Raw genomic sequence first — 16208 nt, forward strand, 5'->3', positions numbered from 1 at the left:
ATGATGGGTCTTTCCTTTGCATATTCACATAGTTCGGGATCATGTTGAAAAATTGATCCAATTGTTCAGAATACTTTTCTTTATTCTATCGTCTATACATGTATTGCAAATGAAAAAAACGCATCTTTTATTTTCTCATTTTTTTGAGGGGTTTCCTCAACAATTCTTTTCTCCTCTTTCTCCATTTTTTCTAGAGCGTTGTTAATAATTTCTTTTGGATATCCACGTTCAGATAATTTAAGACAGAGGTCCTGCAATTGATGTTTAAGGGGTTTTGAGGTTACTCCGAAACAATCATATGTTGAGTACATATTTCTATGGAAAACTGGTAATTGGTTCCTGAGTCAATAATTTTTAGAGTTATTAATTCGTAAAGCGACAGTGGTCAGAATTGCAAAAAAGGGCTCAGTCCTTAAAGTGAAAAAGGGCTGCGTCCTTAAGGGGTTAAAAAATCATAACTCTTTCAATTTTGCACCTAAAAATCCATATGATGGCTTATTTTTTGCGCCACCAGTTCTACTTTATAAATCTATGACAAAACGGGGAAAAAAATCGTGCGACAAAATTGAAGAAAAAACACAATTTTGTAGCTTTTGGGGCTTCCGTTTCTACGCTGTACATTTTTTGGTAAAAATGACACCTTCTCTTTATTCTGTATGTCCATCCAATTAAAATGATACCCTACTTATATACGTTTGATTTTGTCATACTGCTGGAAAAAATCATAACTACATGCAGGAAAATTCATACGTTTAAAATTGTCATCTTCTGACCCCTATAACTTTTTTATTTTTCTGCGTACGGGGCGATATAAGAGCTAATTTTTTGCGCCGTGATCTGGTTTTAGCGGTACCATTTTTGTATTGATAGGACTTTTTGATTGCTTTTTATTCATTTTTTCATGATATAAAAAATGACAAAAAATACGCTATTTTGGACTTTTAAATTTTCTTGCGCATACGCGGTTGACCGTGTGGTTTAATTAACGATATATTTTTATAATTCAGACATTTCCTAACGTGGTGATACCACATATGTTTATTTTTATTTACACTTTTTTTTTTTTAATGGGAAAAGGGGGGTGGTTCAAACTTTTATTAGGGAAGGGGTTAAATGATCTTAACTTTAGGGGGCCATAACACTGCACACACTGGTCTTTTAAATTGATCCTTGGGTGTGAGGGTGTGAGATCCAGGCATGAGCAGTCATTCGGCAAACGGACACCAGGAGGCAGGTAGGGGGACCCTCCTCGTGTCCTACAGCTGTTCGGAATGCCGCGATTTCACAGCAGCGCTCCTAAACAGCCCAGTGAGCTAGCCGGGGATAGTTTACTTTCACTTTAGACGCGGCAATCAACTTTGTACGCCGTGTCTAAAGGGTTAATAGCGTGCGGCACGGCCGTTGTTAGAGGCTGGGCCCGACCTGCTATGATGCGTTATAGAAAGGGAGCGGACTGAGGGCGTATAGGTACCTTAACAGGTTAAAGGCTAGATTGAGCAGAATACAAATGTGTCACCCTGAGGCATTGCATGTTCACTGGCTAGAACCACACTGCAGCACAAAAGAAAACAGATAAAGACACAGCAGTAAATTAAATAATACAATCAATGGGCAGACAAGATGACTTCTGGGAATCGGAGGGAACAGATTCCCAGCGCGTGACCAGCCGCTGGCAGCGGCCACTCCTGTGAGGAGGTCCCACTCGAGCTTTTTTAGGGTCCTGCTGAGGAGAGCGCTGCAGGGACCGCTTAGGCGGTCCCAAGGTTATCATAGTCCAGTGCGACAAGGGGACAGGGGGCATGTCCAGATCCGTCAGGAACCCGGGTAGGTCAGCAGGAGAATGGACAGTGAAAGTCTTCTCTCCCCCCCCCCCCCCTCCTTCTCACAGAGAGGGCGAATGGCAACCCCCAGCGGTATGGGATGTCTCAATCCCTGAGGATGTCGAGGACCTGCCCCAACAAAGCCCTCTGAGCAAGGGTGTGTCAGGATAAGTCCGGAAATAACTGAACTTGAACATCCTTGTAGAGAATGCGTCGGCGGGTGTGAGCAGAGCGAAGAATGTCTTCCTTAATTGCATAGAAATGTACCCAACAGATCACATCTATAGGACGTTGGTCATTAGGAAGAGGGGGGCGGAGGGCCCGATGCACCCAATCTAGTTCAATGTGAGCATCTGGGACACGATCCAGGAGATCATTAATCCCTTAAGGACATGCACCGTAAATATACGGCGCTGCTAAGAAGTACTTAGCGCACAGCACTGAACATTTACGGCGCAGCTTTCCTGGATGACGGTGATCGGAACGGGATGATTGCTGATATTTATCAGCAGCCAAACCGGCATATCGACCAGGGGGGTCCTGAGACCCCCCATGTCGGCGATCGCGGCATATTTGCCGGTCAATTCAGACCTGCTATTCCAGGTCAATCGGGTCTCTGGTCAGAGACAGCACCATTCGCCCATACCCAGCAGGAGTGAGGTGGCACAGGTGCCGCCTCATGATCACGTGATTGATCGGTCGGAACGACCGAACAACCACGGACCTACTAGGCGGTGATCGGGACGGCGATAGGAATGGAGATCGGCGCCGGCTGGGGTATCCTACCTTGCCCTGGTCCGGCGGGAGTCCCCTCGTGTGTGGTGGCGGTGACAGGAGCAGCAGAATCTTTCCCGGCGGCAGGATACAGCACGCAGTCCTGGCAACAGGATACAGCAGGAGGTGAGGCCTCTTCACCTCCTACTGTTGCTTAGCAACAACTCGCAGCATGCAAAGCCAAAGGGCATGAAAAGGTAAAGTTGGGGTCTACACCAGCATGTTAGTGTAAAAAAAAAATGCTTTAAACTAACATGCTTGTGTTGCCCCATACTTGTGGGCGTAAAATGCTCTGCGGACGCACAACAAGGCTATAACAACAAGACAATATACTATGTATATTTGAGGCCTAAATTGGTGATTTGCACAGGGGTGGCTGATTTTACAGCGGTTCTGACATAAACGCAAAACAATAAATACCCAGATGTGACCACATTTTGGAAACTACTCCCCTCACGGAATGTAACAAGGGTTATAGTGAGCTTTAACATCCCACAGGTGTTTGACAAATTTTCGTTAAAGTTGGATGTAAAGTGCTCTGCGGGTGAACTACAATGCTCAGAAGAGAAGGAATGCCATTGGGATTTTGGAGAGAAAATGTGTCCGAAATTGAAGGCCATGTGTGTTTACAAAGCCCCCATAGTGCCAGAACAGTGTACCCCCCCCCCCACATGTGATCCCATTTTGGAAACTACACCCCTCGAGTAATGTAATTAGGGGTACAGTTAGCATTTACACCCCACAGGTGTCTGACAGATTTTTGGAACAGTGGTCCGTGAAAATGAAAAATTAAATTTTTCATCTGCACAGCCCACTGTTCCAAAGATCTGTCAAACGCCAGTGGGGTGTAAATGTTCACTGAACCCCTTATTAAAATCTGTGAGGGTTGTAGTTTCCAAAATGGGGTCACATGTGGTGGAGGGGGGGCACTGTTCTGGCACCACGGGGGGCTTTGAAAACGCACATGGCCCCCGATTTCTATTCCAACCAAATTCTCTCACCAAACGCTCAATGCTCAATGCTCAATGCTCCTTCTCTTCTGAGCATTGTAGTTTGCCCACAGAGCAATTTTGGGAGGCTTTTTCTCCAATTACCCCTTGTGAAAATGAAAAATGTGGGGTAACATCAGCATTTTAGTGAAAAAAATTCTAATTTTAAATTTTCCTGTCCAACTTTAGCGGAAATTTGTCAAAAACTTGTGGGGTGTTTAGGCTCATTGTACCCCTTGTTACGTTCCTTGAGGGGTGTAGTTTCCAAAATAGTATGCCATGTTGTTTTTTTCCTGCTGTTCTGGCACCATAGGGGCATCCTAAATGTGACATGCCCCCCAAAAACCATTTCAGCAAGATTTGCTTTCCAAAAGCCAAATGTGACTTCTTCTTTTCTGAGCATTGTAGTGCACCAGCAGTGCACTTGATGTCCACACATGGGGTTTTTCCCATACTCAGAAGAGATGGGTTTACAAATTTTGGGGGGCATTTTCTCCTATAACCCCATGCAAAAATGTAAAATTTGGGGGAAAACCAGCATTGTAGTGAAAAACAAAATGTCATTTACACATCCGACTTTTACGAAAAGTCGTCAAACACTTGTGGGGTGTTAAGGCTCACTGGACCCCTTGTTACGTTCCTTGAGGGGTGTAGTTTCAAAATAGTATGCCATCTTGGGGTGTTTTTGCTATTCTGGCACCATAGGGGCTTCCTAAATGTGACATGCCCCCCAAAAACCATTTCAGACAAACTTACTCTTGTAGTGCACCCACAGAGCACTTGACATCCACCTATGAGGTATTTCCTTACTCGAGAGAAATTGGGTTACAAATTTTGGGGGGCTTTTTCTCCTTTTACCCCTTGTAAAATTTCAAAAACTGGGTCTACAAGAACATGAGAGTGTAAAAAATTAAGATTTAGAATTTTCCCCTTCATTTTGCTGCTATTCCGATGAAATACCTAAAGGGTTAACACACTTTCTGAATGTCATTTTGAATACTTTGGGGGGTGCAGTTTTTATAATGGGGTCATTTATGGGGTATTTCTAATATGATGACCCCCTCAAATCCACTTCAAAACTGAACTGATCCTTGAAAAATTCAGATTTTGAAAATTTTGTGAAAAATTGGAAAATTGCTGCTAAACTTTGAAGCCCTCTGATGTCTTCCAAAATGTAAAAACATGTCAACTTTATGGTGCAAATATAAAGTAGACATATTGTATTTGTGAATCAATATATCATTTATTTGGAATATCCATTTTCCTTACAAACAGAGAGTTTCAAAGTTAGAAAAATGATAAATTTTAAAAATTTTCATGAAATTTTGGGATTTTTCACCAAGAAATGATGCAAGTAATGAGGAAAATTTACCACTGTATTAAAGTAGAATATGTCACAAAAAAACTATCTCGGAATCAGAATAATCAGTAAAAGCATCCCAAAGTTATTAATGCATAAAGTGATAGTGGTCAGAATTGCAAAAAAGGGCTGCATCCTTAAGGTGAAAAAAGGCTCAGTCCTTAAGGGGTTAAAGATGGCTAATGTGGCAGAATAAAGTTCCTCAGGACCAACCATTTCAGGCAGGCCCCTTAGGTGAATGTTGTTCCGCCTATTACGGTTTTCTACATCATCGAGGTGTTGTTGGAGAGCGAAGAGCTGGTCACTATGCGACTGCACCACCGCCTGAAGAGCTTGGATGGAAGAAGCAGAAGAGTCCTGAGCAGATTCTATAGCGTCCACCCTCGTGGATACAGCAGACAAGTCTGCACGTAATTGAGAATATTCTTGCCTGTATTCTGCCACAACTTGTTTAGCCAGGGAAGAGAAATCCTCAATCAGAGAACGAAGGTCAGCTAAGGTGACTAGGCTGTCAGCAGACTATGAAGGAGGGTTTTTAAAGATAATAGGGGTGAGAGCTCCAGCAGCACATGTCCTCACGCCACCATGGCTAACCACGCCCCAGCAAATTGGGATATTTGTTAGTTACACCTATGTCTTAGGAAACTAGGACACAATTAATATGACTGCCTTTTTGATAACACACGGCTTTTCCACTTGCTTTTTCAAAGCCTAAGACATTTGGTTGATATGATCTGTAGTGGTGACTGTGGAAATCCCAATTTCGGCATCTGCAGAAAGAATAGACATGCCTATTCTTTCTCCAGATTCCTCTAGGTAATGCATTGTCCTCTATGAGATGGCACATTTCAGAGCAGTCCTAGTGACAGCATGTTCTCCCATAGCCTGCTGTCTGCAGAGTATCCATCCGGATATTCCACAGTATGAACATAAGAAGGGGTCTGCTTTATTTTCCCTAATATTACAGCTTAGTTCTATTCATATGATGTGGAAAAGCTGCAATACAGACTAAGCCAAAAAGTATTTTTTATCAAATACCAAGCCAAAAAGTACATTTTAATTATAGTAGTTACAATGAGTCACAAAATGCAATTATGCTGCAATTACTATTAAATGTGTCCTAAGTACCACACTGATTATATTACTAACCCTCTGTGCCATTTTATTAGTTTTTTTTTGCTCTGTGTGAAAAATATTTGATTATTTAAAGGGGTACTCCGGTGGAAAACTTTTTTTTTTTATCAACTGGTGCCAGAAAGTTTTAAACAGATTTGTAAATTACTTCTATTATAAAATCTTAATCCTTCCAGTACTTATTAGCTGCTGAATACTACAGAGGAAATTATTTTCTTTTTGGAACACAGTGCTCTCTGCTGACATCATGACCACAGTGCTCTCTGCTGACACCTCTGTCCATTTTAAGAACTGTTCAGAGTAGGAGAAAATCCCCATAGAAAACCTATCCTGCTCTGGACAGTTCCTAAAGTGGACAGACATGTCAGCAGAGAGCACTGTGGTCATGATGTCAGCAGAGAGCACTGTGTTCCAAAAAGAAAATAATTTACTCTGTAGTATTCAGCAGCTAATAAGTACTGGAAGGATTAAGATTTTTTAATAAAAGTAATTTACAAATCGGTTTAACTTTCCGGCACCAGTTGATAAAAAAAAATAAAAAGAAAAAGTTTTTCACCGGAGTACACCTTTAACTCTGTGCCTATGTAAAAGCTTTGGAGCAATAAAGCAATAAAGAGTTCTTGCAAGATTTGTGTGACTTGCTTACCTGGGGACTCCATCATAATCTCCTCCAAATCCAACGGATTCATAACCAGCAATCCTTTTAATGTAATCAAAATGATCTATGGAAGAAAGAAAAACCCATGTAAATTGTTATAGAAACAAGATACTTACGGTATTTACATGCTTATTATTAATTCTACTCCAGTATACATAATCCATAGCCTTCTATACTATTGTCGTGTCCCGTACAGAACATGGTTCTGTACAGTTCTTAAAGTCCCCTCAGGTAGTGTCCCTCAAGTCCACAGGGCTCTCCTGCAGGATCCCCCTAGGTCATTATTTTGATTTCTATTGTACATTAATTCTGTATGTTTATTAGCGGTATTGTACAGTGAATATAAGCTATGTGCAAAGGTTACTAGGACCTTCCTATGGTCATGTGATGTGTGATCACCTAATACCCAGAGTTCCAGAGGCACAGGTAACCACAGGCAACCAGCTACCAATGGGCTTTAGTCCAGCCCCCTGACATATAAAGGGCTGTAGTCTCCACACTAGCTCTCTTGGTTCCTGCTCTTAGTTCCTGGACAGTAAAGCAAGCAGCAGTCCTGTACAAGCCAACACCTACAAGTCGGGCAGCCACATCTACTCTGTAAGTCTCATCTATGTCTACAAGTCAAGTCTCTACTGTCCCTACCAAAGTCATAACAGTAATACAATGGCCTGCATCATCATTATTACCACTACAAGTCCAAGCAAGCCTGAGAGGTTCCCCGTATCCCGGCCACCTCTGGAAGAACCGTTATACTGCCTTCTTCAGTAAAGTTCCAGTTGCATGAAAACCTGCTTTGGACTCTCATTTAATATATGCCATTTCTGGGTTGGTTGTCGGCGGTGCCCTACACTATACAACCACATCCTAGCGTCACGAACACTAGGGGTTTACAACATCTTGCCCCAGGGGTTAATACCATCTGGCCCCACCACCTACACTGGTACACCCCGTGGTCCCACCATACACCGTGGGTCACCACACTATCAAATGTATCGCTACTTACCTGCCACATCAGACAAATTGGCAACTCTGCTGCAAGTGACATAGTCATTAAAGAAGTTCACCATCACCAGACCTTTCTTTTCTTTCTGTATAGTAAAATAAAGGATGACATAGCCTTTAAAACATATCATACTTAAATCGTTATTTGTAATTTGACACCCAGGGCTCTGTATGTCAGTCAAGAAGTGACTTTGGAGGTGTGGGCAAGCAAGGAGGGATACAAGACTGTGGCACTAGAGCAGCTTGTGCCCAAGTTTGGCAACTATCATCATCTCCAGGAAATGTACAGTTTGCTTTTATACTCTAACAGCTATCCAACTGTGTCTGCAGCTCTTAGCAGCAAATACAGTGCTAGTTAACCCTTTCCTTGCAGGGCCCCTACATTGCGCTCAGCCTAGCAAGGGATTGTAGTAAACCAACAATCTATACAGATCTCTGGTTTACTGTATGGCGACAAAAGAGTTTTACTGCATATTTTTGCTGGGTAGGAGGTATACAATGTATATATCCTGCCCATCATGAGCTGCACCCGCTGCTGTATAGCTGCAGGTACAGCTCAGCTTTGCTAGAAGCAGGAAATCCTGTCAGTATGGTGACAGGAGTCTGGGTTCCTGTATATTATACAGCGGTGTGTTGTACTATACACAGCTGTAAACTAGACATCCAGCGGAGGTAAGTAGTGATGCTATACAGCATTACCTACCTAATTATACTCCGTGGACTGGGTGCTCTGCATCTGACCCACGAAGTGGTACCCTAAAAAACTGTCACAGGGTAAAAGATTGGCCTTAACACACAGGTGTAAAAACGCCAGAAGAAACGCAACAAAAAACACTGAAAAAAGCAGTGGCTGTTTTTTTTAGTGTTTGTGGAAATCATGTTGTCACATGCGGCCTTGGCATTGTTTTTGCAGTTCATTGTTGTTGGTGTTTATATCTACAGTTACTTTTAAGACTGCATTTTATTACATCATCATGAATTGTAGATTAAGTTTTAATGACAGAATGAAATGACTTGTGCTGCTTGAGTCAAGACATGCAGGCAAGACTATAGATATAGCTTCAATGGAGAACTTGACCTTAAATTCTATTACGCTGATATAAAACACTTATACTCTCACCACAATTCTGAGAACATCATCGTCCACGTTCCTGGCATGTTTACATTGCTGGTAAGCAGATGAGTGACTGAATATCACAGGGGCATGAGAGACCTCTAGTGTATCCTTCATCGTCTTTGCTGAAACATGTGCTAAATCTATGATCATTCCAAGGCGATTCATTTCTAAGACGACATTCTGTGTGGAGAAAGTAAGTTCAGATGATAATAGAGCTTGTTATGGCTGTGAGTAAGCAACGGATTAACAATGATAACAGTAACATTTCCAACCCGTATGGTTTTTAACCCAAAAATAGAGATGTTGTGTCTGCCAAAGATTACATGATTCTACTGACTACATTAAAAATCACAGCAAACATTAGTGCTGTGTATTAAGACGCTTAGATCACTTGAAGGTTAGTTTTTTTAATTTATAGACAAATCTAGCTGAGTACCCAGAGGTGCCTGGTTTTTCCTTCCTAATCCTTGTTGGGGAGGAAAAGTAGGAAGCTTTTGACTTCATATCCTGTCCTCATATGTTGTTGTTACGCCTAGCGCTCCGGGTCCCCGCTCCTCCCCGGAGCGCTCACGGCGTCTCTCTCCCTGCAGCGCCCCGGTCAGTCCCGCTGACCGGGAGCGCTGCACTGACATGGCCGTCGGGGATGCGATTCGCACAGCGGGACGCGCCCGCTCGCGAGTCGCATCCCAGGTCACTTACCCGTCCCGGGCCCCTCCTGTCATGTGCTGGCGCGCGCGGCTCCGCTCTCTAGGGCGCGCGCGCGCCAGCTCTCTGAGACTTAAAGGGCCAGTGCACCAATGATTGGTGCCTGGCCCAATTAGCTTAATTGGCTTCCACCTGCTCCCTGGCTATATCTGATCACTTCCCCTGCACTCCCTTGCCGGATCTTGTTGCCATTGTGCCAGTGAAAGCGTTTCCTTGTGTGTTCCTAGCCTGTGTTCCAGACCTCCTGCCGTTGCCCCTGACTACGATCCTTGCTGCCTGCCCCGACCTTCTGCTACGTTCGACCTTGCTCTTGTCTACTCCCTTGTACCGCGCCTATCTTCAGCAGTCAGAGAGGTTGAGCCGTTGCTAGTGGATACGACCTGGTTGCTACCGCCGCTGCAAGACCATCCCGCTTTGCGGCGGGCTCTGGTGAATACCAGTAGCAACTTAGAACCGGTCCACTAGCACGGTCCACGCCAATCCCTCTCTGGCACAGAGGATCCACCTCCTGCCAGCCGAATCGTGACAGTAGATTCGGCCATGGATCCCGCTGAGGTGCCGCTGCCAAGTCTCGCTGACCTTCCCTCGGTGGTCGCTCAGCAATCGCAGCAGATTGCCCAACAAGGACAGCAGCTGTCGCAGTTGACCGCCATGTTACAGCAACTTCTGCCTCTGCTACAGCAGCAACCATCTCCTCCGCCAGCTCCTGCACCTCCTCCGCAGCGAGTGGCCGCTCCTAGCCTCAGCTTGTCCCTGCCGGACAAATTTGATGGGGACTCTAGACTCTGCCGTGGATTTCTGTCTCAGTGTTCCCTGCATATGGAGATGTTGTCGGACTTGTTTCCTACAGAACGGTCTAAGGTGGCGTTCGTAGTGAGCCTTCTTTCAGGAAAGGCCTTGTCCTGGGCCTCCCGCCGAGGAGGCCATGCAAGTGGATCGGTCTCGCCTGACCCAGGAAGAGAGGAATCGCCGTAGGGAAGAAAATCTTTGTCTGTACTGTGCCAGTACCAAGCATTTCTTGGTGGATTGCCCTATTCGTCCTCCACGTCTGGGAAACGCACGCACGCACCCAGCTCACGTGGGTGTGGCGTCTCTTGGTTCAAAGTCTGCTTCTCCACGTCTCACGGTGCCCGTGCGGATTTCTTCTTCAGCCAACTCCTCCCTCTCAGCCGTGGCCTGCTTGGACTCTGGTGCCTCTGGGAATTTTATTCTGGAATCTTTTGTGAATAAATTCCGCATCCCGGTGACCCGTCTCGTCAAGCCGCTCTACATTTCCGCGGTCAACGGAGTCAGATTGGATTGCACCGTGCGTTACCGCACAGAACCCCTCTTGATGTGCATTGGACCCCACCACGAAAGGATTGAATTTTTCGTCCTCCCCAACTGCACCTCTGAGGTCCTCCTCGGTCTGCCATGGCTCCAGCTTCATTCTCCCACCCTTGACTGGACCACCGGGGAGATCAAGAACTGGGACTCTACTTGCCACAAGAGATGCCTCTCCCCCCCTCCCAGTCCCGTCAGGCAAGCCTCAGTGCCTCCTCATGGCCCCCGTCCTTGTGTCACCCTGCCCCGTGCCAAGCTTCACCCTCTGCCCTCCCTCCCCATTCCCACTCCTGCTGTACTGCCTGCCTTTGAGGAAACCCTCCATTCACTCCCGGTGTCCTCGTCCCAGGTAAAGCAGTTGTCGGACAAAAAAAGGGGGAGACCTAAGGGGGGGGGTACTGTTACGCCTAGCGCTCCGGGTCCCCGCTCCTCCCCGGAGCACTCACGGCGTCTCTCTCCCTGCAGCGCCCCGGTCAGTCCCGCTGACCGGGAGCGCTGCACTGACATGGCCGTCGGGGATGCGATTCGCACAGCGGGACGCGCCCGCTTGCGAGTCGCATCCCAGGTCACTTACCCGTCCCGGGCCCCTCCTGTCATGTGCTGGCGCGCGCGGCTCCGCTCTCTAGGGCGCGCGCGCGCCAGCTCTCTGAGACTTAACCCCTTAAGGACACATGACGTTCTCATACGTCTCCATTTCCGAGTCCTTAAGGACACATGACGTATGAGAACGTCATGTGTTTTACCGGCCCCCCGCAACCATCTGGAGCGGAGCCGGTCCCCGATGCCTGCTGAAATCGTTCAGCAGGCATCGGGGCATATCGCCCAGGGGGGTCATTATGACCCCCCATGTCGGCGATGGCCGCAGATCGCTGGACAATTCAGTCCAGCGATCTGCGGCGGATTCCGGGTCAATCGGGTCTCCAGTGACCCGGTGACCCGGAATTATTGGCTGATCGGGGCCGTCAGAGACGGCCCCGATCAGCCAGAGCCAGCAGGGGTGAGGTGGCACTGGTGCCACCTCACGATCGCCCTGATTCGTCGGCCGGATTACCGGCCGACCAATCAGGGCGCCTGCTGCGGGTGTCACTCCCGCAACCCGCTCCGCCCCTCTTCCGGAGGACGTGAGCGGGTGCGGGACGTGCCCCGATCCCCGGCGCCCCTGTTGCGATCGGGGCCCCAGGAGCAGCGGCGGCGGCGGAGACGACGAGGGACTGACCTGTGCGGCGAGGATCGTTGGAGGTGAGTGACAGCCTCCTGCTGTTGCTTAGCAACAGCTCCCAGCATGCAAAAAGGGCATGCTGGGAGCTGTAGTTATGCAACAGCAGGAGGCAGACCACCACAACTCCCAGCATGCCCTTATGGGCATGCTGGGACTTGTAGTTTTGCAACAGCTGGAGGCACATTCTTTCTATGGAAAAGTGTACCTTCAGCTGTTGTGTAACTACAACTCCCAGCTTGCACAATCAGCTAAAGTGCATGCTGGGAGTTGTAGTGGTGCATCTGGTGGTTGCATAACTACAACTCCCAGCATGCCCGTTGGCTGTCGGTGACTGCTGAGAGTTGTAGTTTTGCAACAGCTGAAGGCACACTGAGTTAAGTAGTAAACCAGTGTGTCTCCAGCTGTTGCATAACTACAATCCCCAGCATCCCCAGCCAAAGTAGTATGCCTCCAGCTGTTGCATAACTACAACACCCAGCATGCCCTTCCGCTGTCCGTACATGCTGGGGGTTGTAGCTTTTGCAACAGCTGAAGGCACACTGGTTGCAAAACACTGAGTTTGTTACCAAACTCGGTGTTTCACAACCAGTGTGCCTCCAGCTGTTGCAAAACTACAGCTCCCAGCATGCACTGATAGACCGTACATGCTGGGAGTTGTAGTTTTGCAACAGCTGGATGTTCCCCCCCCAATGTGAACGTACAGGGTACACTCACATGGGCGGAGGATTACAGTTAGTATCCGGCTGCAAGTTTGAGGTGCGGCAAAATTTTCCGCAGCTCAAACTGCCAGCGAGAAACTACTGTGAACCCCCCGCCCGTGTGACTGTACCCTAAAAACACTACACTACACTAACACACAATAAAATAAAAAGTAAAAAACACTACATATACACATACCTCTACACAGCCCCCCTCCCCTCCCCAATAAAAATGAAAAACGTCTGGTACGCCACTGTTTCCAAAACGGAGCCTCCAGCGGTTGCAAAACTACAACTCCCAGCATGCACTGATAGACCGTACATGCTGGGAGTTGTAGTTTTGCAACAGCTGGATGTTCCCCCCCCCCCCCCCCCCAAATGTGAACGTACAGGGTACACTCACATGGGCGGAGGATTACAGTAAGTATCCGGCTGCAAGTTTGAGCTGCGTCAAATTTTCTGCCGTAGCTCAAACTGCCAGCGAGAAACTACTGTGAACCCCCGCCCGTGCGACTGTACCCTAAAAACACTACACTACACTAACACACAATAAAATAAAAAGTAAAAAACACTACACATACACATACCCCTATACAACCCCCCTCCCCAATAAAAATGAAAAACGTCTGGTACGCCACTGTTTCCAAAACGGAGCCTCCAGCTGTTGCAAAACAACTACTCCCAGTATTGCCAGATAGCCGTTGACTGTCCAGGCATGCTGGGAGTTTTACAACAGCTGGAGGCACCCTGTTTGGGAATCACTGGCGTAGAATACCCCTATGTCCACCCCTATGCAAGTCCCTAATTTAGGCCTCAAATGCGCATGGCGCTCTCACTTTGGAGCCCTGTCGTATTTCAAGGCAACAGTTTAGGGCCACATATGGGGTATCGCCGTACTCGGGAGAAATTGGGCTTCAAATTTTGGGGGGTATTTTCTGCTATTACCCTTTTAAAAAATTTAAAATTTTTGGGAAAACAAGCATTTTAGGTAAAAAAAAAATATATTTTTTTACATATGCAAAAGTCGTGAAACACCTGTAGGGTATTAAGGTTCACATTACCCCTTGTTACGTTCCCCGAGGGGTCTAGTTTCCAAAATGGTATGCCATGTGTTTTTTTTTTTGCTGTCCTGGCACCATAGGGGCTTCCTAAATGCGGCATGCCCCCAGAGCAAAATTCGCTTTCAAAAAGCCAAATGTGACTCCTTCTCTTCTGAGACCTGTAGTGCGCCAGCAGAGCACTTTTCACACCCATATGGGGTGTTTTCTGAATCGGGAGAAATTGGGCTTCAAATTTTGGGGGGTATTTTTTGCTATTACCCTTTTTAAAATTGTAAAAATTTTGGGAAACCAAGCATTTTAGGTAAAAAAAATATATATTTTTTTACATATGCAAAAGTCGTGAAACACCTGTAGGGTATTAAGGTTCACATTACCCCTTGTTACGTTCCCCGAGGGGTCTAGTTTCCAAAATGGTATGCCATGTGTTTTTTTTTTTGCTGTTCTGGCACCATAGGGGCTTCCTAAATGCGGCATGCCCCCAGAGCAAAATTTGCTTTCAAAAAGCCAAATGTTACTCCTTCTCTTCTGAGACCTGTAGTGCGCCAGCAGAGCACTTTTCACCCCCATATGGGGTGTTTTCTGAATCGGGAGAAATTGGGCTTCAAATTTTGGGGGGTATTTTCCGCTATTACCCTTTTTAAAAATGTAAACATTTTGGGAAAACAAGCATTTTAGGTAAAAAATATTTTAATTTTTTTACATATGCAAAAGTCGTGAAACACCTGTAGGGCATTAAGGTTCACGTTACCCCTTGTTACGTTCCCCGAGGGGTCTAGTTTCCAAAATGGTATGCCATGTGTTTTTTTTTTTGCTGTTCTGGCACCATAGGGGCTTCCTAAATGCGGCATGCCCCCAGAGCAAAATTTGCTTTCAAAAAGCCAAATGTGACTCCTTCTCTTCTGAGACCTGTAGTGCACCAGCAGAGCACTTTTCACCCCCATGCGAGGTGTTTTCTGTATCGGGAGAAATTGGGCTTCAAATTTTGGGGGGTATTTTCTGCTATTACCCTTTTTAAAAATGTAAAATTTTTGGGAAACCAAGCATTTTAGGTAAAAAAAATATATATTTTTTTTACATATGCAAAAGTCGTGAATCACCTGTAGGGTATTAAGGTTCACTTTACCCCTTGTTACGTTCCCTGAGGGGTCTAGTTTCCAAAATGGTATGCCATGTGTTTTTTTTTGCTGTCCTGGCACCATAGGGGCTTCCTAAATGCGGCATGCCCCCCAAAAACCATTTGTCGCTCCTTCCCTTCTGAGCCCTCTACTGCGCCCGCCGAACAATTAACATAGACATATGAGGTATGTGCTTACTCGAGAGAAATTGGGTTTCAAATACAAGTAAAAAATTTTTCCTTTTTATCCCTTGCAAAAATTCAAAAATTGGGTCTACAAGAACATGCGAGTGTAAAAAATGAAGATTTTGAATTTTCTCCTTCACTTTGCTGCTATTCCTGTGAAACACCTAAAGGGTTAATACACTTACTGAATGTTTTTTTGAATACTTTAGGGGGTGTAGTTTTTAAAATGGGGTCTTTTATGGGGTATTTCTAATATGAAGACCCTTCAAATCCACTTCAAAACTGAACTGGTCCCTGAAAAATAGTGAGTTTGAAAATTTTGTGAAAAATTTCAAAATTGCTACTGAACTTTGAAGCCCTCTGGTGTCTTCCAAAAGTAAAAACACATCAATTTTGTGATGCAAACATAAAGTAGACATATTGTATATGTGAACCCAAAAAAAATATATTTTGAATATCCATTTTCCTTACAAGCAGAGAGCTTCAAAGTTAGAAAAATGCAAAATTTTCATTTTTTTCATCAAATTTGGGGATTTTTCACCAAGAAAGGATGCAAGTTACCATAAAATTTTACCACTAAGTTAAAGTAGAATATGTCACGAAAAAACAATCTCGGAATCAGAATGATAACTAAAAGCATTCCAGAGTTATTAATGTTTGAAGTGACAGTGGTCAGAATTGCAAAAAACGCTCCGGTCCTTAAGGTATAAAATGGCCTGGTCCTTAAGGGGTTAAAGGGCCAGTGCACCAATGATTGGTGCCTGGCCCAATTAGCTTAATTGGCTTCCACCTGCTCCCTGGCTATATCTGCTCACTTCCCCTGCACTCCCTTGCCGGATCTTGTTGCCATTGTGCCAGTGAAAGCGTTTCCTTGTGTGTTCCTAGCCTGTGTTCCAGACCTCCTGCCGTTGCCCCTGACTACGATCCTTGCTGCCTGCCCCGACCTTCTGCTACGTTCGACCTTGCTCTTGTCTACTCCCTTGTACCGCGCCTATCTTCAGCAGTCAGAGAGGTTGAGCCGTTGCTAGTGGATACGACCTGGTTGCTA

General features: G+C 45.7%; 1 protein-coding gene across 1 annotated transcript in view; it reads right to left on the minus strand.

The window, feature by feature from the left end:
• The window catches only part of DPEP1 (dipeptidase 1), a 51931-nt gene that overhangs the window by 14380 nt on the left and 21343 nt on the right, over positions 1–16208 (minus strand). The window contains exons 6-8 of the mRNA XM_056526001.1: positions 8858–9034; positions 7739–7823; positions 6724–6799 (exon numbers count right to left, since the gene is read on the minus strand). Coding sequence (XP_056381976.1) covers positions 6724–6799; positions 7739–7823; positions 8858–9034 — 338 coding nt within the window. The remainder of the gene's footprint in view (positions 1–6723; positions 6800–7738; positions 7824–8857; positions 9035–16208) is intronic.

Source organism: Hyla sarda, chromosome 6 (assembly GCF_029499605.1).
Source record: "Hyla sarda isolate aHylSar1 chromosome 6, aHylSar1.hap1, whole genome shotgun sequence".
In the NCBI taxonomy this organism is placed as follows: Eukaryota; Metazoa; Chordata; class Amphibia; order Anura; family Hylidae; genus Hyla; species Hyla sarda.